Genomic DNA, 25339 nt, shown 5'->3' on the forward strand with positions numbered 1-25339 from the left:
GCTCGTGGAGGAAGAAGCAGAAGAACAGCGCCTGCCGGGAGATGACCCCCTCGATGTCAACAACAACAGGAGACAAGTTAAGTATCATGTTTTTATGCTTTAACAGCCATTAATCGTGGGTTCCCTGTGTCCTACAGGCAGACCAGGGAACAATGGCTGGTAAAGCATAAAAACATTATTCATGTCAGAACCCCTTTAATGAGCGGGAAAGAGCCAGGACATCGAGGGCTGCAGAGACCTTGGAACAGCATGAGGCCAGAAAAAAGGGAAAGCCAGGACAGCAAGGGCTGCAGAGACCTTGGAACAGCATGAGGCCAGAAAAAAGGGAAAGAGCCAGGACAGCAAGGCAAGCCAGGCACCAGTGGGTATATAAGATAGTATCTCTGTAGAGTTCCCACTATCACCATACAGTGTTACATGTCCTATTGGTTTATCTGCAACCATAGACCTCATTTACAGTAGCATATTTTGGATGCATATGTAGGGGGTCTTTTCAAAGGAGACCAAATGCTAATGTTGCCTGGGTCCAAATTAGTATAAGCAATTAACGGGTACCCGGAGAAGACATGAGCTGACAACACAAGCAGCGTGTGTGATCAGAATGAATTCTAGTTTAGTCAAGAAAATACATTACATTATATAGACCATAGACCATTATCTAGGCAGGATGCGCTTATCTCTTGGTCAGCATTTTATTACAACAACACATTCCTTCTTAATGAACTACTGCAAAAGAGAAAACTTGGAGCCAGGACATCCTGTGAATGTACCATAGATAAGCAGAAACCTTGAACAACTCAGAGGAGTCAGTTCCTGGCCACCTGGCTCCATTCTTTCCTAACTAACCTAAGCACATTTTCTATTTCAACTATTTAATTCTTATTTTGATAGCTTAGCAACAAAATTAAGACATTACATATCCCCCATTTTGGACATAGGGTCCACCATCATGCTAGGTACTTCACCCAAGTGGTGACGGCTCCTGCCAGATTCCCTAGAGTCATGTGGTGGTCCCAAAGTCCATCTGGGTTAAAGTTTAGCAAAAGCCTTTTCACTACATTTGGTGATACATGAGATTACAATTTTTATAACTATATTCATGCATAATAAAATCATCACAATTTGTAATATACTTTGTAGAATCCCCATAAACCAACCTCCTAACCCCGAGAACCAATTGGCAGGGTTCAAAGAACTAAATGTGTTACCCCACCAGCTATCCCTGGTTTCTGAGTTTTCATTTGTCCATGCAAGCAGTTCTTTCAATGGAACAGGAACAGCCAGGAAAGGAAGACGAGTGGCAATTACTGGTGCGTGTGGGCAAGTCCAACAGTCCTTCACCTGTGAGGTGGTCAGTCCATCTACCAGTATTTGGTGGTGTCTAACAAAGTGGTTCTGGGCATTGTGTCCAAGCTTAACTCTCTCATATGGGGGCAAAGTATGGAGCGAGGAGTCCAAAAGTCCAACAATAAACAAAATGTCCTTCATTTTTCCTTCTCATAGGGGCGGGCAAAGCAAAGCGTGAAAAGTCCCATTAGTCCCAAGACAAGCAACAGTTCCTTCAACTTTTACTGAAGTAGGTGTGGTCAGCAGAACTTGATAGGGCCCCTTGAATCTGGGCCCTAGGGATTTCCGGACACGCCTCTTTACGACCACCCAGTCTCCAGGTTGCAGAGAGTGTGATCCCTCTAAGTTGTTTGGGTCTGGAATGGAAGAAAAGGACTAGATTCTGTGTTACTGTTAATTGGTCACACAGGTGCTTTACATATCCGGCTACTGTGTCATAGCCCTGCTGTAGGGCCTGTGGATGATACAACCCCAATCTTGGCATAGAGCCAAACAATACTTCTTTTAACTTAAGCATACCATTTAGTGTTTTCACTTTGTCTGAACTCTGCGGGTGGTTTGGGGTGTGAAACGCTTGTTCCACCCCAAGGGCTGACATCACCTCTTGCATCACTCCACCTGTAAAATGTGTACCTCTGTCACTCTCAGTTGTCTCTGGTACCCCAAATCTACATACAAGTTCTGACACAGGTTTCCACGCACACAAGGACGTGCTCATACCGGTTGATTTGGGAAGCTGGATGTAATCGATTTGTAATCTCTGAAAAAGATACAGTGGTCTGGGTGTGCACTTCCGGGGGGTCCTAACCACTTATTGTGCAGGATGCACACTTCACATGCCTTCACATATGCCTTCCCCAACCTGTCGAACCCTGGAGCATACCATACCTTGTCCACAACAGAAACCATGGCATTCCGAGAGGCATGCACTTTCCCGTGAGCTAGTGACGCCAAACTAGGATAGGCAGCAGCCGGTACACACGCTCTCTCTCATCATCCACACATCCTTCACTTTCCTCCCTCCTGCCATGGCCCATCTCTCCTCTTCCCTTCTGGTGGGCTGCAGTACCACCTCGGGAGAAGCAGGGAAAGAAGAAATGCTGGCAGGTACCCCGGTGTCCTCCTCAGGTGGGCAGGATCTTTGCCAGGTACTAACCCTGCACACATGGTCCTCTCTGTCCAGCAGGGCTGCAGCCTTGGCTGCTCTAACGGCCTTCTCGTTGCCCTTGCTTTCCATGGACTGACCCTGAGTGTGTGCTTTAACTTTTACTATAGCCACCTGTTCTGGCAACATGATGGCTTCCATTAGTAAACTTACAGCTTTCACATTCTTAATCGGCTTGCCTTGAGCTGTGAGGAAGCTCCGCGCGCGCCAGATAGGCCCATAATCGTGTGCAGTACCAAAGGCGTACCTGGAATCAGTTGTAGATGTTAGCAGTGGTACCTTCTGCAATCGTACAGGCCTCAGTTCCTGCGCTGACGTGTGGCGGCAGTGGTCTTTGTACAAGTATCTCATTCAGTGTGACTACTTCAAAACCTGTTACAAACCTTCCTTCGTCATTCAGGTATCTGGATCCATCCACAAACAGCTCAAACTGGGGGTTCTGCAGAGGCTTGTCTGTGACATGCGCGAACCCAGCCGTTTCCTGGGCCATGAGGGCCACACAGTCATGCTGGTTTCCGGTGTCAAATGCTTCCTGTTCGTCAGTCAGGGAGTTGTAAAACAACTGATCCCCTGTACTTACTCCCCCATTTGAATCTACGTCACCTAATGGAAGTAAGGTGGCTGGATTCAAGGTGGTGCACCTTTGGAATGAGATGTTCGAGGAGGAATGCACTGCGAGTTCCATTTTTATCTGTCTGGCAAGAGACAGATGTCTACGGCTTACCAGTGTCAGGATACCATGTATGTCATGTGGGGTGTAGAACACCATGGTCTGATCTAGGACAACGTCAGAACTTTTGTCCAGTAGTGCCTGGACTGCTAGAACCTTTCGGACGCATGATAGAGACCCTCTAGCAACCGCGTCAAGATGGGCACTGTAGTATGCTACAGGTCGCTTTTTGTCACCATGCATTTGTGTCAGTACAGCGGTGGCGTGTCCCGCAATCTCAGTGATGTACATATGGAAAGGTTTGTCATAGTCTGGCAGTCTGGTTATCTGTACTTTCAGCTGATGGAAGGCTGACTCGGCCTGCGGGGTCAGGGCAAATGGCCGTGAACCCAAACAGTCGTACAGAGGCTGCATGGTCATCGAGGCAGAGCGTATCCATGGCCGACAGTATGAAACCAGCCCCAAGAAGGTACGCAACTGGGCATGGGAGGTGGGAAGTTGCATGTCACTTACCACCTTCGTGCGCTCCGGCGTCAGGTGTTTAGTACCTGGACCTAGGCAGTGGCCCAGGAACACTACGTGAGATTTGCAGAACTGAAGTTTGTCTTTGCTGGCTTTGCAGCCATTCTACTCTGATAGAGGAAACACAGAAGGCTTAGTGATGCATTGAGGTAACTATTTGGGTCAGGAGTACATAAAAAAAAAGTAAATCATCAACATATTACAAGAGGGCGGTGCCCTCGGGAATTGGCCAGGTGTCTAATACCAGCTTCATGCATCTGGTGAACTGGTTTTGGGCTATTCTGTGCGCCTTGTGGCAGCACTGTCCAACAGTACTGCTTTCCTCTGAAAATAAATGCAAACAAATACTTACAGTCTGTCTGGCCCTTTAAACTCTTTCTCTTTAACGGGGAACAAAAGGGGTATTGGCTGGGAAGACACATTCCTTAAGGGCTTTAAGTTAACATAAAGAAGAGACAGTGTCTGCAATTGTATCTTCCTGGACATGTGCCAGGGGGTACTGACGGAGTAAGGGGGCTTTTTCCCCTTCCTTTAGGTAGACCATTACCAATGAGACTGACAGTCTGCCGAGGTCCATCTGTCTGGTAGCCCAAAGGCTCGAAGAACCGACACTAAAAACTTGCTCCTCTGCGTGCATAAGAGTGAGGACAGGGAGAGGTGTCGCTTGGTCTGCTGCCATCCGACAGAAGGTCAGGTGACTTTCAGACCCGGGGTGTATACGAGCCTCACCGGATGGGTGAAGTTCGATACAACATCCCAAGGGTCCCATCACATTGGTTCCCAATATGCTTTCAGGACCTTCCAGCACAAGGAAGCGTGTGAGGCATCGCGACCCTTTAAACATTACATCAAGTGGTTCAGTTTCTGCCAGCTGAATTGGCACTCCTGAAACCCCTTGCACCAATTACCGCTAGACAATCAGTCTGGTATTCTATTTCAAATAGATCAGAACCTTAAAAAAAAAAAAAATTTAAAAATAGCTGACCTGCAATACCTAGATCACCTATGTCTTCTCCTCCCCCCCTTTTGAAGTAGGATACTTCATGGAAGAAGAGTAGCCGGGTTCAAGGTAGTAGTAACCTTGAAAAGAATGACAAGAGCACATTGTAGCTGAATTTGACGGGCCAGAAATAAGTGCTTGGGTTGCACTTGTGTGTATATGCTCCGGATGTCATGAGGGATGAGGACCACTAGGGGGTAGTCCAATACCAACTCCGAAGATTTGTCAACCATTGCCTGTACTGCTGCCACCGCACACACACATGAGGGAGCTCCTCGAGCCACTGGATCCAGCCTCATGGAGTAGTATCCAGGTGGCCGTGGTTGTCCCCCGTGCTTTTGTGTCAACACTGTCGCCACATGGCCAGAAAGTTCAGTACAGAAAAGAATAAATGATAAAGTGTAAAAGGGTGGAGAGCTGAGAATTGAGCTTCAGGGGTGAGAGAGAGAAAAGAATGATTGAAAGGCAGTCATTGAGTAGTTGCATAAGAGAGGAAACAGAGTGGATCCATGGGCGGCAGTATGAAACAAAGCCCAGAAAGGTGCGGAGTTTGGCAGCAGGTGTAAGTAGAGGTATGGCTTTTGGACAGCAGCCTTTTGTCCCTATGTCAGATGTCCAGTTCCTTGGGCTAAGCGATGACCCAGGAGAACAACCTTTGTTTTGCAGAATTGGAGGTGGCTTACTATTTGTCAGGACCTGCGGAAAGCTGGGTTTCTGCAGTGGCTGTCAAGACAAATACATGAGCCGGATCCACCAAGAGAGCAGTTAGTTTACAAAACTCTTCTGAACTGGCACCTGAGGTCTCAACCCGTACCGATCCATCTGGTGAGAATTTGATGGATGCAGATAAGGCTTGTAAGATATCAATACTAATAACAAAGACATGAATTACAACAAGCCCCTGCAGACCATTCTCTCAGAGACAGTACAGTACTAACAGCATTCAGCAGTGATACAGACATCCAACCAATCACAGAACTGACATTTACCCAAAAAGCAAAAACATACCTCAAAATCCCTACATGCTTTCCACTTTCAAGACAATTAATTCATGTAATTCATTACAAGCTTCTTATTTCATCAACGTCTTTCTTTCTATGACCTTGAATTTTATCTCTCTATGAAATAGAACAACAACCAAGACTCTAGAAAGTGGCCAGAACATTCAGACTCCAAACAACACCAATCATTAGCAACAACAAGAGGTATATTTCTCTGCACAGACTATCAAACACGGATGGCAGGGGAATAGTTAAACACATAGAAAAGACAACATGCTAAGCGCTTCTAACAGCGCAACATTCGCCGCATTTTTAACCCTTGTATTCTTAAAAGCCCCCACAGCCGTGAGTAGGGTATAACTTTCTTACACTTTCTTACACTTGTATGATGGAGACTAAGACGTACAACAAAGATTAGATTACATAACATCAAGACATACAAGACAAACAATAATGGTTATTTGTCACATAATTGTCAACAGATTCTGCATGAACTTGCTTTATGTCCCAAAGGAACACAGACTATAAAGGATTCCCTTTCTCTGATAACTGCCGTATCTACACTTGCCTCAATCCATCTGTCTAACATACTTTTATCGAACCTTTGACTATCTCTGAATCTTTCCCAAACTCGCTGGTCTGAGACTCCCAAAATTCTAAACACCTGCTTTTCTCAATAACTTACTACAGTCTCTTCCCACGGCTAACTTGCTTTCTCTGACCTTTGCTATTTCTCTAGCTGTTTCCATATTGTCCATTCCTTAGAGCCCTCTTATCCCTTCCCTGACTCTATTTTTCCTCTTCCACAAAAGAAGATTTCCCCAGGATTTACCATTTAAAGTTAGTCCTGTTCTACCTAGGCTTCTCGCAACCCAAAGGTTGTACCTGTATAGAGGTCAGTAGACAGGATTCCCGGGCTCACTACTGCCCCTTTGGACGCTTTCTGCAAACCTTTTCCCTTTTTCTAAACCGGCGTCTTTGATATCTTTAAGTCACGTAGTATTTTTATCTTTAAATTGGGACCAAAATTCATAATTGAAAGTTCCCGTCTTTTTAAGTATAGGCTTGTTTACCGATGTCCTCCCCTTCCCTCTCTCTTATAATCTCGATAGGGGTAAGATATGTCCTAGACTGTCCTGCCCCCATCTTCATATGCTCCCTATTCTTCACGAAGTAAACAGGACACTATATCACACAGTATTTTATAGGAGGACACGACACACGGTCTTCCTTAGTTTTACAGCCCCTACCAGTAATCACACAGATTACTTCGGAGGGTAAAGGGGAGACCAAACTTCGGCTCTCAGGGAACTTTTGGTGATGTTATAGCAAAGCCAACAAAAACAGATAATTGCCAACGTGATACAAACAACCAGTACCGAAACTTCAAGAATTCCCTCAGGCAACATGGCATAAAACAACAGGGTATGAGTTCTTCTGTCTATTACAGTTTCATGAACATCATACTTAAAACAGGGCGAAGTATTCTTATAAATACATGCAGCGACTAACCTTTTGTCAACAGGGAGCCCAAAGTCAGGGGAACCCAGAATCAGAGTGGCAGGTCAAGGGCCTACCTTTCACCGGTGATTTTTGGAGTCTGGGGTCCCGTGATCCTGGACCCGTGGTGTTGGCAGTTGGCATCGTCAGATATCGGCTGCAGGTAAAGAATAAACTCCGCCCCACGTTCAGGGCGCCAAGTAACTGTAGGGGGTCTTTTCAAAGGAGACCAAATGCTAATGTTGCCTGGGTCCAAATTAGTATAAGCAATTAACGGGTACCCGGAGAAGACATGAGCTGACAACACAAGCAGCGTGTGTGATCAGAATGAATTCTAGTTTATTCAAGAAAATACATTAGATTATATAGACCATAGACCATTATCTAGGCAGGATGCGCTTATCTCTTGGTCAGCATTTTATTACAACAACACATTCCTTCTTAATGAACTACTGCAAAAGAGAAAACTTGGAGCCAGGACATCCTGTGAATGTACCATAGATAAGCAGAAACCTTGAACAACTCAGTCAGGAGTCAGTTCCTAGCCACCTGGCTCCTATCTTTCCTAACTAACCAAAGCACATTTTGTATTTCAACTATTTAATTCTTATTTTGATAGCTTAGCAACAAAAGTAACCTCTTACACATATTAAACAACATGCATATTCACTACATATTTTATGTACCTTTAGTCTATTACACCAAAATAGGACATACTGCTTTTTTGAGCACTGAATGGGTTACAGTCTAGATTGTGTCTGGAAAAGTATCTCTTTGTATGTCATGTGACCTTGTTTTATATATGTGGATGCAAGGTGCATGAGTGGGTCTTCTTGTTTCTGGTCTGATGGTCTCTTGGTCTGGAGGAGTCGCTTTGCGCACAGGCACCCTCAGTCTGTGTGTGGTAGCTATGGAAGAGGCTGAGAGGATAGACATATGCTGTGAACCCCCTTCCTCTTTCCTGTATGGAGAGCTAGAAATGTGACAAGCTGCCAGAAGTGCGAGTTCCCACTGTGCAGTTTGAAGTGCAAATCTACTACTCCATGACGGTGTATCGGTAGAGAGTCATCAAGGTATTCCTGAGAAAGTGTCCAGGACCAGAGAAGCACAGATAACGTGGCCTGTGTGAGTCACTCTGTTCTCCCGTGCTTCCTCCCTGTCACACCACGTGTTCTTCTGCACTACTGGTCCTGCCAGTGGATGTTAGACGTGGGCTGTATTGAAGTTGTTACCAGTTGTGTTTGAGTAAACGGCTTTACCGACCGTTCCCGGTTCTGCCTTTAAAACTTCTACCCAGCGTCTGGACTCTTTATTCATTTACTGAGAGATCACTGCGGGGGAAGGAACGGTGGCGTCACCCGTGACAAAAGTGGACTAAGGTAAACCCACCACAGGTTAACTTAACTTTAATAGCCTGCTCGCAGCCCCTTGGACATGTCCCTGGTTACCCTCCAGGTGGGAGACGGTGGAGCCGCCGTGACAAGGCCTAAACTCTACCCCGCTGTCTCCTAGGCTGGGTCCTGCTCCTCAGATGCTGCAGTAACAATCTGTTATACATCACAGAGATCAGCAACACACTTCATTGTAGAACACATGGTAATCCCACCCAAGACTTCACCCCAGCAATGGCGGTCTTCTGCACATATGTGTTCCTCCGGCTCCAGCTCATGTATTTTAACTTGCAAGCCTGCCTTTTCCTGAGGACCTACATATCTCCAGTGTGTTCAGTACCACTGGCGTAACTATAGAGGATGCAGGGGATGCGGTTGCACCCGGGCCCAGGAGCCTTAGGGGGGCCATAAGGCCTCTCTTCTCTATATAGGGAGCCCAGTACAATGAATAAAGCATTATAGTTGGGGGCCCTGTTACAGGTTTTGCATTGGGGCCCAGAAGCTTCAAGTTACGCCTCTGTTCAGTACCATAATGTAGGTGAAGCATCTTTGGACGTCTGTTGGGGGTGCCCCAATCCATAGAGCTGCAGGATGATGTGAATCCTTTGTAGCAGTTTGTCTGGTTGTAGTCCCTGCAGTTTTGTTCTCTCAGCTCTGTCAGTTCTGGGATGTTATGGATATCTGGACTCAAACCCAGGACCTCCTTTTCCCAAACCGGTGGCTCTCCCTGTTAGACAAATTCCCCTGCAAACCCTTGCCTTGTTTCTATGTTCCTGTTAACCCAGTTCCTACCTCCTGGTCCTGACCCTGCCTCTCCCTCAGTGTGAGATTATTGCGCTCTTTGCCTTGATCAAGTGTCACCTCCTAACCCTGCTTCTCTATTGGAAACAAATATGTATGGAAATAACTAGTTTATTTTGCAACGCGTTTCAGCCACTGCACGTGGCCTTTTTCAAGCATAAAAGTCATTCATACACAAACAGTATATATAAGTAAAACAAAACTTACAATCAAGAAGTTCATAGGTGCCTGCTGTAGCTGTGCATGTGTCCTCAGGCAGCGGCCATTTTGGAGGCGGGGACAGCTGTGAATTACACACCCCCTCATAAAACTTTTGTTCCATAAGCAGAGATTCATATATATATCCCCCTATCACTAGAGGATGATCCCTCTCCAACATAGATACCCTCATAGGGTGAAAGTTTGTAATATAATAAACATTAGCACTATAACCAAAGGATTCATGTGTCATGTGACATATGGACACATGATTAAGCTATACGTCACCACACCAACTGTGTACATTGGATGTAGAATCCCTTTACTCTAACATTAAACACCAACAAGGGATAATGGCCGTTAACACCATCTTGAATGAAGATCCCTTTATGCCAATTCAGCAGAAGGAGTTCATAATCAGAGCAATATTGTTCATTTTAAAGAACAATTATTTTTCTTATAACTCAGTATATTACAAACAGACAATGGGTACCGCAATGGGGACGAAATGTGCCCCATCTTTTGCGAATTTGGTTATGGGGGTCTTCGAAAAAACAAGATTCCAGGACCCACGTATTATATTATACAAACGGTGTATCGATGATATCCTCATTATTTGGAATGGTAGTTCAGAACACCTAACTGAATACATTAAGGTATTAAATAACAATGAGTTTGAGTTTAGATTTACGGATCATATAAGCAACAAAAGTGTGGTTTTTTTGGACCTACAATTGGTTATAGAAAATGAGACAGAAATCATCACTAGAACCCATTTCAAAAGGGTTGACACAAATAGCTATCTAAGCTTTCATAGCTGTCACTATAAAAGGTGGAAGATAAATGTTCCATATAGTCAGTTCAAGAGAGTCAGGAGAAATTGTACCAAAGACTCGGATTTTGTTGCACAGGCTAAAATTATTTCCACTAGATTTCAAGAAAAAGGATACCCTCCATCTATTGTTAAATCAGCTTATGATAAAGCATTCGATGGCACAGATGATCAGATTGAAAGGAAGAAGATCAATGGTAATAAAATTATAGTGAGAGTGGGTGGGAAGGGAGGTGAAAAATACCAACAAGGGTTTTATAACATCAAAAAAGGGAGTGTACAGGTGTGGTGTGAAAAAATGCAAATGTTGTGCGTATATATCACATAAAACCTATGGGATACAGTTCAATATGAACGAGTACATTGAGATTAAACAACATCTCACATGTAGTACCACATATGTGATCTATCTATTAGAGTGCCCGTGCGCAAAGCGATATGTTGGACGCACCAGCAATGCGCTGAGAATTCGGGTAACGCAACACAGGTGCAACATTAAGAAGGGGTACTTGAAACATAGCATTTCCCGGCACTTCTGCACTGAACATGCATGTGATCCTTCTGGTCTTAGAGTTACCCCCCTAGAATGTATATCTAATAAATCCATTTCAGAGTTGCGGAACAAAGAAATGTTCTGGATTTTTAAATTAAATACATTAATGCCCGCTGGTCTTAGAAAAAATTTCATTGATTTTTTGCAACTTAAATAGTAAGCATTTAATATGGTTGTTCTATAGCTTTTTATTAATTTTTACTAATTTATGCATATTATTATGTGGTATGTTTGTATGGAGTTTATATGTTGGATATTTTTAAAATTGTTTATTCAATTACTTATTTAAGGTTTTAATGATAATGCAGATGTGTCATGGTTACATATATTTGATTTGTATTTATATTAATTTGATTTAGTAATTGATTATATTTATTTATTATTTATATATACACATATTCCTACATGAAACATTCACACATACCTCCCAGAGGCTATTAACAAGTTATTTATTTTTATTATAACCTCTGGAGTAATTTTAATGGAGGTTTTATATGCAATTAGCATGATGGAGAATTTCACTTAGAGTTTTCTTCCACAGTCCCCCTGTTTTCCTTTTCCCTTCCCCTCTCTTTTAGCTTCTATAGAGCATAGCTGTCAGCAAGGCATTGTGCCTACGAAGGAGCAGTACTATGCACTGCTGTATATGTAACTTAGCAACCTCTGCGTCTCCGAGTGCTGTGAGACGTTGTGCGCTGACATCTGGGAACGTGGTGACGTAGGGCTTAGTGAGTACTTTGCCTCCTCTCTCACTGTAAGCGCTATGATGCATGATATAATGATGCCGGCGTCACGTACGCCGGAGATGCAGATCACATGACCTCTTCTCAGGGTCCATAGTAAAAGTGGAGTTTTTGTCATCTCAGAGGGTCGGCACACACTAGTGTGGTGACGTATAGTTTAATCATGTGTCCATATGTCACATGACACATGAATCCTTTGGTTATAGTGCTAATGTTTATTATATTACAAACTTTCACCCTATGAGGGTATCTATGTTGGAGAGGGATCATCCTCTAGTGATAGGGGGATATATATATGAATCTCTGCTTATGGAACAAAAGTTTTATGAGGGGGTGTGTAATTCACAGCTGTCCCCGCCTCCAAAATGGCCGCTGCCTGAGGACACATGCACAGCTTCAGCAGGCACCTATGAACTTCTTGATTGTAAGTTTTGTCTTACTTATATATACTGTTTGTGTATGAATGACTTCTATGCTTGAAAAAGGCCACGTGCAGTGGCTGAAACGCGTTGCAAAATAAACTAGTTATTTCCATACATATTGGAATTTTTCTCCAGCGAGCGCTGGGGTCATTTTTCTTTCTACCATTTTCCTGAATTTATTGGGTCTCCTCCTTGGGGCACTCAAGGAACCCTGCAGCTCTCCCAATCTGTGGATGGGGAGGAAGATTTTTCATCAAAAATTTTAAGGCGATCTTGGACCGAGAGGTGCTGGCAGGGCCTGTCTTGGAATAAGACCCTGCGCAGTACCGGGTAAGTCCTTATTTAATATCTTATATCTCACTATATATGACCGCAGGAGCACTACGCTGACCTCTGTATATTTCATCTCTATTGGAAACGTGATTACCCAATAACAACTCTGACCACTCTTCCTATCTAATCCATCTGTACTGCAAATATGACTACCCGTTAACAACTCCCGGCTTCCATCTGACTACTCTCCAGTCCAACACTGCTACTACACCCGCGGCTCCTATCCAGCGCCAGTAAGATGTTACAATGGAGCTGCACTTCTCAAACACCAGCTGCCTCCTTTCTTGTGCTACTGTCCCTCTCCAACATGCACAGATTCTCTAGTAGACGCCCAAGCCGTCTATTCACTGCTTTGGCAGCTCTCTCTCTCTCGGAAATGGAGTCTGTCTAAAGATTCAGTACCACTAGAATTGCTCTCTAGCTTGCAGCTCTCTATGATCTCAAGTCTTCCATATCTTTAACCTGACCTCTGCAGCCAATGGGAAGTCACATACAACACTCTATAGGGATATACACAAACTGCAGTAATTTATGACGGGCAGTAGAGGCCATGCAATGCTCCCTGGGAACAAGCTATTCAAATGAGTGATGAGGTAAGGCATCCACAGCAACACCTGTTGAAATGATAGCTACCCTTTGTCACCATCTGACATTTTAACAGACCTTGTAATTTGACTATGGTTGTAAGTCAAACCAGAGTACCCATGTACAGACAGCTGCTGTGGAACTGTGAGGAATTACTCCATCACTCATTTGGATAGCTCCTGTGCACATAGTGCCGTGAACTCCTGGAGGTATACATTGGCCAATAAGACTCCTTACGCCCAAGTGGAGCTCTCCACAAAGTGAAACATTACTCTTTGACTCACCTAAGCAACCAGAACCCCGACACAGTTGAATGTTCAAGGTCTGTTAAAAAGTTGAATATTGACACATAGGGTAGCTGCCATTCCAATAGGTGGCGCTGTGGAGGATTACTCCATCACTCATTTGCACCTCTCAGGGAGCAGATGCATCGTACCAGTTCTCTGAGATTAGTCATTTTACATCCAGGTTTATCTGTCTACCATACGTGTATATAAGCTGTCATTGTGGGACCTTCTCTTCTCAACATGATTCCTCATCATTATAACGGATGATTTGGCAGCAGTGAAGCCGAAGTCTGGGTCAATCCTGAGTAAGGGACAACAGGATGTAATCAGTGTTCAATATATTTCTTGGACCTCTGTTTGTCAGTCACTATGCTCTCTGCAGCAAGTTGTAGAAGGCAATGAAGAAGGGATGAAAGGTATAGCTGGAGGCTGATTGCCCCCTGCTTCACTACTACATTCAAATGTATCCACATCCTGAGGACTCCGTTAAAATTGGAACATTTTGCATGCCTCCTGGGACAGTGGGACAGACGCCAAAATCCAGGACTGTCCCGGAGGATCCAGGAATTAGTAAAGTGATTTAGTTTTTTCTAATGTTCGCTGCTGCTGTCAGAAAGCTGCATCATTCTACGCAGGACAGAAGGTTTCAAAATGAGTGGTAGCTGCTTTGCGAGTCCTTGGGGACTATAGAAACTCTCTGGAGCCTGTAGAAACTTTGGGGAATATAGGAACTCTTTATGGGCTGTGAGAACTCCGAGGAATGTGGGAATATGAAAACATTCTGGGAACTATAGGTTCTGTGAGAAATGTGGGAACTCTTTAGGGACTGTGGAAACTCACCGAAGAATGTGGGAATTCTCTAGGGATGGTGGGATCACTCTGGGAACTGTGAAAACATTCTAAACATTGTGGAAACTCTGTGGGGACTGTGAGAACTCCTTAGGGACTGTGGAAACCCTCTGAGGAGTGGGAGAACACTCTGGAGACAGTGGGAACTTCCTGGAGATTAGGGAACTCTGTAGGACTGTGTGAACTATTTTAGGACTGTGGGAACTCTTCAACGACTGTGGGGACTCTCTTAAGAGTGGGAGAATGCTCTGGGGACTGTAGAAACTGTTGAGGACTGTGAGAGCTCTTTAGGACTGTGGAAACTCTGGGGACTGTGGGAACTCTTCAAGGACTCTGAAAATTCTGTTAAGAGTGGGAAAACACTCTGGGGACTGTGGAAACACTCTGGAGACAGTGGGAACTTCCTGAGGAATGTGGGAATTCCTGAGGAATATAGGAATGGTCTGGAGACTGCGGGAACTTCTATTCTCTATATATAGTATAAACAATGAGCACAGACAGGATCTTGTGAGACATCATAGAAGAAACGTTTCATTGTAGAAGAGATCGGATCCCCAGCTGCACAGAGTATTTCAGGAGAGGAGGGTTAATCTTCTGAGAGGTCACAGAACAGACAGCACAGAGTACTTATACAGCCATATAGACCTCCACTGTTGCGCTCACACTACTGTAAAAGACATTGCTCGGTCAAACTAACTTCTGCTTCTTATCTCGGTTATGACTTGCGGAAGTGTCTGTAGCTTTCAGTCTGGGAGGGAGTGTCAGCAATGATGATATATAGACTAATTTGGAAATTGTTTCCATTGTGCTGGACACTGTAGGTGGTGACATGGTGAACCCTCTGCGCTGGGTCCTCCTTGGTCTGGGTGAGTGATGGGGCATTGTTATATTATATTCATGGGTCAGCACTGGTGCAGCATGGGATCATGGGATATTGGGATCACTTTGGGGTAGAGGAGACAACGCAGTCATTATGGTATATGTGCTGGTCGCAGTCTGTGGTTCAGCCATCGCTCTAAAGCCCCTTTCACACAACACGATTATCGTGTAAATCGCTCATTAGATCGATAAATCACCGATCGGATCTTTCATGCAGGCCATAAAATCATCGCTGGTCCGCCACTGCATCCTTCAGTTTACACAGGCATCTATGAATGAATTGTGAATGTTTACTGTGAATGAAGGCGAGCGAACCCAAACGAGCGCCACCCGCTGCGTATCAATTCACTGAGCAATGATCGCTCCTGTATAAGAGCGATCATCGCTGCATCCCATATAAAATGGGCTTAAAAGTCCCCCTACATGGGCGATTAGCTCCCGAATTCTCACTGGAAACAGTAAATTTGGCTAAAATCATCCCGTCTGCATGCGGCTTCTGACAAGTCACTGAGAGAGAAATTGCGCACCTGTTGGAGTCGCTTGGTTTTAGCTAAATCTTTGAGAAACTCCTGCTTACTGCAAATGGAGGTGGGTGGCATGGAACGATCCTCGGCCCCGTCCACCTCCATTTGCTGACCAACTATTGCTCTTAAAATACAGGAGCCATAATAAGTGGTAGTCTGTGGGACAACTGTTGGAAGCTTATGCAACCGACAGTCGACCCGTGTAAAAGGGCCTTAATATCTGCTTAGAGATTGTGCTGGATTTACTCTACCATTCTTTACAGTGGTGTGGTGTCTGTGTGTGTGTGTGTGTGGGGGGGGGGGGGTTATGGTCGGTTGTGTGCGTGTGAGGGGTTAGGGACAGTGCTGCGTGTAGAGAGTAGATGGAGTCATTGGTGTGTATATAAGGGCTTATGTTCAGTGTTGTGTGTATGATACAACAGGGTCAGTAGTGTATGCATGAGATATTAGGATCAGTGATGTGTGTGTGTAAGTAGTTAGGATCAGTGTTGAAGGTGTATGTGCAGTTAGGGCCAGTGATTTGTGCATGATGAATTTTGGTTGATGTGTGTGTATGAAGAATTAGGGTCAGTGGTGTCTGAGCATTTATGTTTAGTACTGTGCATTTGAGGAGCTAGGGTTAATATTGTGGGTGTATAAGGAGTTAAGGTCAGTGGTCTGTGTATGATACTGCTGCTGTATGTGTATACTGTATAACTGTTTTGTGTACATTATGTGTCATGTCTATACTACTTGATCCTAATGTGTTTGTGTATGGAGCTATGTATGCTCTATATGGCGGTGTTACATGTACATGGCTTGGCTCTATCTTATGTATGCTATAACTGTTATGTCCTCCTCCACTTCCCTCTTGCTTGAAGCTTTGTCATACAGTTGGGTCAGCTATATTTAGGCTGGAAAGTGCGGATAAAGCTGCCATTCATCCTACCACTACCACACAAGGAGGGTAGATATTCTCTGATCAGCTCCTTCATTTCCTGAGCGCAATTATTTTACAAACATTTGTAATGAGTGACCAAGATCTGTCCAGTCATCGACTACCCAATTAGTGGTCAGCACTGTCTCTTCATACTCCTACCAATGTAGCAGTGTGCTGTGTGGGGGCCTCAAAGTTTACACATGACTAGATCCATGTATACACCACCTCATATATGGTAGGCAGCAGAAAGTAACGCTGTGTGAGAGTTCACCACCATAACTCTTTTCCCAATACTTTAGTCACACCAAGTCCACCTGCTAATAGTTAATTCCTGCCCAGTGCACTCCAGTACTGCTGTCTTGTCCAGTTCACCGTGACTTCCAGTCCTTCTCTCCTGCACAGTCCACCACCACTTCCAGTCCATCTCCCACGCGCAGTCCACCACCTCTTCCAGTCCTGCTGTCCTGTGCAGTCCACTACCTCTTCCAGTCCTGCTGTCCTGTGCAGTCCACTACCTCTTCCAGTCCTGCTCTCCTGCGCAGTCCACCACCATTTCCAGTCCTTCTCTCCTGTGCAGTCCACCACCACTTCCAGTCCTGCTCTGCTGCGCAGTCCACCACCCCTTTCAGTCCTGCTCTGCTGTGCAGTCCACCACCACTTCCAGTCCTACTCTGCTACGCAGTTCACCACCTCTTACAGTCCTGCTCTCCTGCGCAGTCCACCACCACTTCCAGTCCTGCCCTGCTGCGCAGTCCACCACCACTTCCAGTCCTGCTCTGCTGCGCAGTCCACCACCACTTCCAGTCCTGCTCTGTTACGCACTCCACCACCTCTTCCAGTCCTGCTCTGCTGCGCACTCCACCACCTCTTCCAGTCCTGCTCTGCTGCACACTCCACCACCTCTTCCAGTCCTGCTCTGCTGCGCACTCCACCACCTCTTCCAGTCCTGCTCTGCTGCGCACTCCACCACCTCTTCCAGTCCTGCTCTGCTGCGCACTCCACCACCTCTTCCAGTCCTGCTCTGCTGCGCACTCCACCACCTCTTCCAGTCCTGCTCTGCTGCGCACTCCACCACCTCTTCCAGTCCTGCTCTGCTGCGCACTCCCCCACCTCTTCGAGTCCTGCTCTGCTGCGCAGTCCACTTCCAGTTCTGCTCTGCTGCGCTGTCCACTTCCAGTCCTGCTCTGCAGTCCACCACCGCTTTCAGTTGTTCCCCACTGTCTACCGCCATTTCCAGAACTTCTCTTCTTTATGCAGGAGACATCTCAGGGGTGCAGATATCCAGAGAGGGTTTTCATTGGTAGGAGAGCATGTTCTTTATGCACTTTGTACTCCTTACAGTCCTGTCCTCGGCTGACGCCTCTTTTCTGGACACGAAGCAGCCAATCATCTTCCAGAACAGTGACCACAGCTTCGGACAGCAGGTCGTACAGTTGGGGAGAAGGTGAGAGAATTATCTACTGTATTTAGAAATGATCCTTCCTTCCCAGATGAGGGGACATGACATGTCAATGGTTTAATGTAACCTCCGCCTTGGACACCATCTTGATGGGTGTATAATATACATATATAAATCCCTTCCTCCATTTATTCTGTATTGCTCCTGACTCAAATCATGAGATATCCTCTAGTCAAGAAAGAAGATCGGCAGCAGATATCGAGCTTGATGAAGACTGGCAGAGTCTAAACGTCGCTGCTGATTTTAACATGGAAGAATAAAATGGACTTTTAAATTGTTTACACCATATCTGCTGCCGCTCTTCTTTCTTGATTACTGGAATTATCTACACAGAAGTATGGGTTCTGACTTCTGAGCGGTGTTTGGCAGAAGGATACAAAGGCCTCAGCAAGAGTTTTGCTATTTTAAGCAGGGTGTGCTGCTAGCCATACAGATTGGAGATATATCCTCTAGTCAATCCAGATCTGCTTGTTCAGTATCTGCACAGCCCTTGCTACAGTAATTTGCTTTAGGAAAATGTCACCTTTATACCAAACATTGTACAGTCATCGGATGTAGCAAAAAAACACAGTTGTGTTTTGCTGTAGGATCATTCAAGCCTTTAGGGCCTGTTATGGACAAGGAAGATGTGGCTGGTATTTCTAGTTCAGCAGAATTATGAATGCAGCTCTACACTGAATGTCTTTTTCTGTTGATCAGTGTCACGGTGTTGCCCCATGGTTCAGCATTGTCACACAATTAAACATCCCGAGGGGGTGAATACTTTCTGTAGAACTTGTGAATTAACTGTTTTACTCATTACCCAGTTTGCATCTCCAACAAATACGAGTCAACGTCTCATTGCAGGGTGATCGTCAGCACTCCTCGCTATGCAGATGCAACAAATAAAACTGGTCGGATTTATAACTGTGATCCGGGGACCAAAAGCTGCTTTCCAATCCCTATTACTGGTAAGAATAACTAACACTAGATGAATGTGTCTTCTCAGACTGGTGCTCCAGGGTCACTAATCATCCATCCAAGGTCCTCTCCACTGCATCCCACAACTCATGAAAATGACATCAAAGTCCAAAAATACCAAACTGAATCCACCTACCTATTCCTATATAAATGAGCAGCACAGACAAATAATCTGCAAAGCTGTTACTGGATGCTACAGGCAGGGATGTCCCTATCATGAGGCAACATGAACCTCTGGCCTCAGGCAGAAGAGGAGGAGGCATTACAGTTAAAGCTACTGGCTGAAGGACCTTATCAGCGGCTACTGTACAAGGCTGTGCCGCTACCTTTAAAAGAATAACCAAACATGCTTTTTCAACCACTCCAATACATGACATTTTTTGGTTTGTCTTAGGTCAGGAAGGGTATCATTTCTCATTAGGGGGAGCACCTAGTGTAGAGACTTAGAAAGCCATGCATGCTCCTCTGGGAAATAATAATAATCTGTATTTGTATAGCGCCAACTTATTCCACAGCGCTTTCAAGCATGGGAAAAACACAGACAATACAACAATTACATGTGATCAACAATCAGTTTGAAACTAACGGGGTGGGGGTAATACAGAAGGTACAAGGGGGTGGGTGAGGCATGGGGGAACACAAGCAGTACAGGAATTACATGTGGAAATCCGTTATTAGAAAGTAAACGGGATGGGGACGGTATGGAGGTGAAGGGGTAGAGGCTGAATGTGATAAGCAGGCTGGAAGGTGTGGGGAGCCATAGGGAGGGGCAGGGGGACTGGGTCAGGAGATTTGGTATGCCTCCCTGAAGAGGTGAGTTTTTAAGGCTCATCTGAAATGTCGTGCATCTGGAATTGTCTGGATGCCTTGGGGTAGAGCGTTCCAGAGGATGGCAGCTCCTCTGGCGAGCATGTGAGGTTCGTATTAGAAAAATGGAAATGCAAAGATGGAACAATGCCTCTACAGCACCACCTATTGGAAGACAGCATTCCTGCAAGTCAATGTCTGGCCTCTTAACAAGACTTTTAACCCCTTAGTGACAAAGCCTGTTTGCGACTTATTGACTGAGCCAAAGTTTGGAAATCTGACATGTGTCACTTTTACATGGAATAACTCCGTAAAGGTTTTGCATATCCAAGTGATTCTGACATTGTTTTTTTGCCACATTTTGTACTTCATTTAGGTGGTAAAAATACACTGATAGAATTTATGCATATTTATTAAAAGCGCCAAAATTGGGAAAATTTTGAAAAAATTATAATTTTTTTCACATTTTCAATTGCAATATCTCAAATATGTGCAAACATACTGTACAAATTTTTGATAGGATATATATTTCCATTTGCTTACTTTATTCCGGACGCACGTTTGAAAACCTTTTGTTTTTTTTAACCATTTAGGAGACGTACAAATTTAACATTGATTATCAACATTTTGATTGCAAAGGCTCATAGGTGTCAGAATGTTAGATACCCCCCAAAATAACGTCATTTTTAGAGATGAGCGAGCACCAAAATGCTCGGGTGCTCGTTACTCGAGACGAAATTTTCGCGATGCTCGAGGGTTCGTTTCGAGTAACGAACCCCATTGAAGTCAATGGGCGACTCGAGCATTTTTGTATATTGCCGATGCTCACTAAGGTTTTCATTTGTGAAAATCTGGGAAATTCAAGAAAGTGATGGGAACGACACAGAAACGGATAGGGCAGGCGAGGGGCTACATGTTGGGCTGCATCTCAAGTTCCCAGGTCCCACTATTAAGCCACAATAGCAGCAAGAGTGGCCCCCCCAACAACTTTTACATCTGAAAAGCCCTCATTAGCAATGCATACCTTAGCTAAGCACCACACTACCTCCAACAAAGCACAATCACTGCCTGCATGACACTCCGCTGCCACTTCTCCTGGGTTACATGCTGCCAAATCCCCCCCCCCCCCCCCGCACGACCCAGTGTCCACAGCGCACACCAAACTGTCCCTGCCCAGCCTTCAGCTGCCCTCATGCCACGCCACCCTCATGTCTATTTATAAGTGCGTCTGCCACAGGAAAAGCAGGCACACACTGCAGAGGGATGGCACGGCTAGGCAGCGACCCTCTTTAAAAAGGGCTGGGCGATAGCCCACAATGCTGTACAGAAGCAATGAGAAATACAATCCTGTGCCACCTCCATCTGGAGCTGCACACGTGGGCATAGCAATGGGGAACCTATGTGCCACACACTATTCATTCTGTCAAGGTGTCTGCATGCCCCAGTCAGACCGCGTTTTTTTATATATAGTCACAGGCAGGTACAACTCCGCAATGGGAATTCCGTGTGCACCCACAGCATGGGTGGCTCCCTGGAACCCACCGGCGGTACATAAATATATCCCATTGCAGTGCCCATCACAGCTGATGTAATGTGGTGCTTAATGCAGGTGGGCTTCGGCCCACACTGCATACCCCAGTCAGACTGGGGTTCTTTAGAAGTGGACACAGATGCATTTACAACTCCCTGTGGACCCACAGCATGGGTGGCTCCCTGGAACCCACCGGCGGTACATAAATATATCCCATTGCAGTGCCCATCACAGCTGATGTTACGTCAGCTGTAATGCAGGTGGGCAAAAAATTAATTGGATTACACTGTAGGCGAGGGCCCCAAAAAATTGGTGTACCAACAGTACTAATGTACGTCAGAAAAATTGCCCATGCCCAACCAAGAGGGCAGGTGAAACCCATTAATCGCTTTGGTTAATGTGGCTTAATTGGTAACCAGGCCTGGAGGCAACCCAGTTAAAATAAAAATTGGTTGAGGTGAAAGTTTCAACGCTTTAATGAGCATTGAAACATATAAAAATTGTTTAGAAAAATTATATGACTGAGCCTTGTGGGCCTAAGAAAAATTGCCCGTTCGGCGTGATTATGTGAGGTTTCAGGAGGAGGAGCAGGAGGAGGAGGAGGAATATTATACACAGATTGATGAAGCTAAAAGGTCCACGTTTTTGATGGTGATAGAGAACGATGCTTCCATCCGCAGGTGCAGCCTACGTATTGTTTAGGTACCGCTGCTGTCCGCTGGTGGAGAAGAGAAGTCTGGGGAAATCCAGGCTTTGTTCATCTTGATGAGTGTAAGCCTGTCGGCACTGTCGGTTGACAGGCGGGTACGCTTATCTGTGATGATTCCCCCAGCCACACTAAACACCCTCTCTGACAAGACGCCAGCCGCAGGACAAGCAAGCACCTCCAGGGCATACAGCGCGAGTTCAGGCCACGTGTCCAGCTTCGACACCCAGTAGTTGTAGGGGGCAGAGGCGTCACGGAGGATGGTCGTGCGATCGGCTACGTACTCCCTCACCATCCTTTTACAGTGCTCCCGCCGACTCAGCCGTGACTGGGGAGCGGTGACACAGTCTTGCTGGGGAGCCATAAAGCTGTTAAGGGCCTTAAAGAGTGTTGGCCTGCCTGTGCTGTACATGCTGCCTGATCTCTGCGCCTCCCCTGCTACCTGGCCCTCGGAACTGCGCCTTCGGCCACTAGCGCTGTCGTATGGGAATTTTACCATCAGTTTGTCCGCCAGGGTCCTGTGGTATAGCAACACTCTCGAACCCCTTTCCTCTTCAGGTATGAGAGTGGAAAGGTTCTCCTTATACCGTGGGTCGAGCAGTGTGTACACCCAGTAATCCGTAGTGGCCAGAATGCGTGTAACGCGAGGGTCACGAGAAAGGCATCCTAACATGAAGTCAGCCATGTGTGCCAGGGTACCTGTACGCAACACATGGCTGTCCTCACTAGGAAGATCACTTTCAGGATCCTCCTCCTCCTCCTCAGGCCATACACGCTGAAAGGATGACAGGCCAGCAGCATGTGTACCCTCACCAGTGGGCCAAGCTGTGTCTTCCCCCTCCTTCTCATCTTCCTCCTCCTCCTCCTCCTCCTCCTCACCGCGCTGAGATATAGACAGGAGGGTGCTCTGACTATCCAGCGACATACTGTCTTCCCCCGGCTCTGTTTCCGAGTGCAAAGCGTCTGCCTTTATGCTTTGCAGGGAACTTCTCAAGAGGCATAAAAGAGGAATGGTGACGCTAATGATTGCAGCATCGCCGCTCACCACCTGGGTAGACTCCTCAAAGTTTCGAAGGACCTGGCAGATGTCTGCCAACCAGGCCCACTCTTCTGAAAATAATTGAGGAGGCTGACTCCCACTGCGCCGCCCATGTTGGAGTTGGTATTCCACTATAGCTCTACGCTGCTCATAGAGCCTGGCCAACATGTGGAGCGTAGAGTTCCACCGTGTGGGCACGTCGCACAGCAGTCGGTGCACTGGCAGATTAAACCGATGTTGCAGGGTGCGCAGGGTGGCAGCGTCCGTGTGGGACTTGAGGAAAATTGCGCAGAGCCGGCGCACCTTTCTGAGCAGGTCTGACAAGCGTAGGTAGCTTTTCAGAAAGCGCTGAACCACCAAATTAAAGACGTGGGCCAGGCATGGCACGTGCGTGAGGCTGCTGAGCTGCAGAGCTACCACCAGGTTACGGCCGTTGTCACACACGACCATGCCCGGTTGGAGGCTCAGCGGCGCAAGCCAGCGGTCGGTCTGCTCTGTCAGACCCTGCAGCAGTTCGTGGGCCGTGTGCCTCCTATCTCCTAAGCTGAGTAGTTTCAGCACGGCCTGCTGACGCTTGCCCACCGCTGTGCTGCCACACCGCGCGACACCGACTGCTGGCGACGTGCTGCTGCTGCTGACACATCTTGATTGTGAGACAGACGTTACGTTGGAGGAGGAGGAGGAGGAGAAGGAGGAGGGTGGTTTAGTGGAGGAAGCATACACCGCCGCAGATACCACCATCGAGCTGTGGCCCGCAATTCTGGGGGTGGGTAGGACGTGAGCGGTCCCAGGCTCTGACTCTGTCCCAGCCTCCACTAAATTCACCCAATGTGCCGTCAGGGAGATGTAGTGGCCCTGCCCGCCTGTGCTTGTCCACGTGTCCGTTGTTAAGTGGACCTTGGCAGTAACCGCGTTGGTGAGGGCGCGTACAATGTTGCGGGAGATGTGGTCGTGCAGGGCTGGGACGGCACATCGGGAAAAGTAGTGGCGACTGGGAACTGAGTAGCGTGGGGCCGCCGCCGCCATCATACTTTTGAAGGACTCCGTTTCCACAACCCTATACGGCATCATCTCTAGGCTGATAAATTTGGCTACGTGCACGTTTAGCGCTTGAGCGTGCGGGTGCGTGGCGGCGTACTTGCGCTTGCGCTCAAACACTTGCGCTAGCGACGGCTGGACGCTGCGCTGACAGACATTGCTGGATGGGGCCGAGGACAGCGGAGGTGAGGGTGTGGGTGCAGGCCAGCAGACGGTAGTGCCTGTGTCCTCAGAGGGGGGTTGGATCTCAGTGGCAGGTTGGGGCACAGGGGGAGAGGCAGCGGTGCAAACCGGAGGCGGTGAACGGCCTTCGTCCCACCTTGTGGGGTGCTTGGCCATCATATGTCTGCGCATGCTGGTGGTGGTGAGGCTGCTGGTGGTGGCTCCCCGGCTGATCTTGGCGCGACAAAGGTTGCAAACCACTGTTCGTCGGTCGTCTGCACTCTCAGTGAAAAACTGCCAGACCTTTGAGCACCTCGGCCTCTGCAGGGTGGCATGGCGCGAGGGGGCGCTTTGGGAAACAGTTGGTGGATTATTCGGTGTGGCCCTGCCTCTACCCCTGGACACCGCACTGCCTCTTGCAACCTGCCCTGCTGCTGCCCTTGCCTCCCCCTCTGAAGACCTGTCCTCAGTAGGCGTAGCAAACCAGGTGGGGTCAGTCACCTCATTGTCCTGCTGCTCTTCCTCAGAATCCTCGGTGCGCTCCTCCCTCGGACTTAATGCCCTTACTACTACCTCACTGATAGACAACTGTGTCTCATCGTCATCGGCCTCCTCACCCACTGAAAGGTCTTGAGACAGTTGCCGGAAGTCCCCAGCCTCATCCCCCGGACCCCGGGAACTTTCGAATGGTTGGGCATCAGTCACGATAAACTCCTCTGGTGGGAGAGGAACCACTGCTGCCCAATCTGAGCAGGGGCCCGAGAACAGTTCCTGGGAGTCTGCCCGCTCCTCAGAATGTCTCATTTTCATGGAGTGAGGAGGCTGGGAGGAAGGAGGAGCAGCAGCCAGAGGATTCAGAGTTGCAGCAGTGGACGGCGCAGAACTCTGGGTGGCTGGAAGCACTTTCTGCCATCCACGACAGGACCTGCTCACACTGCTTATTTTCTAATAAGGGTCGACCGCGTGGACCCATTAAATGTGCTATGAATGTGGGGACGCCAGAAACGTGCCTCTCTCCTAATCCCGCAGCAGTTGGCTGCGATACACCTGGATCAGGAGCTCGGCCTGTGCCCACACCCGGACTAGGGCCTCCGTGTCCTCGGCCGCGCCCACGTC

The 25339-nt window shown here is 46.9% G+C and overlaps 1 protein-coding gene across 1 annotated transcript in view; it reads left to right on the forward strand.

The window, feature by feature from the left end:
* Window positions 1-14939: 14939 nt before the first annotated feature.
* The window catches only part of LOC136577311 (integrin alpha-M-like), a 141928-nt gene continuing 131528 nt past the window's right edge, over window positions 14940-25339 (forward strand). Inside the window, exons 1-3 of the mRNA XM_066577181.1 lie at window positions 14940-15065; window positions 17863-17965; window positions 18827-18930. Of these exons, the coding sequence (XP_066433278.1) occupies window positions 15029-15065; window positions 17863-17965; window positions 18827-18930 (244 nt within the window). The 5' untranslated portion in view covers window positions 14940-15028. The remainder of the gene's footprint in view (window positions 15066-17862; window positions 17966-18826; window positions 18931-25339) is intronic.

The sequence above is a fragment of the Eleutherodactylus coqui genome, chromosome 8 (assembly GCF_035609145.1).
Source record: "Eleutherodactylus coqui strain aEleCoq1 chromosome 8, aEleCoq1.hap1, whole genome shotgun sequence".
In the NCBI taxonomy this organism is placed as follows: Eukaryota; Metazoa; Chordata; class Amphibia; order Anura; family Eleutherodactylidae; genus Eleutherodactylus; species Eleutherodactylus coqui.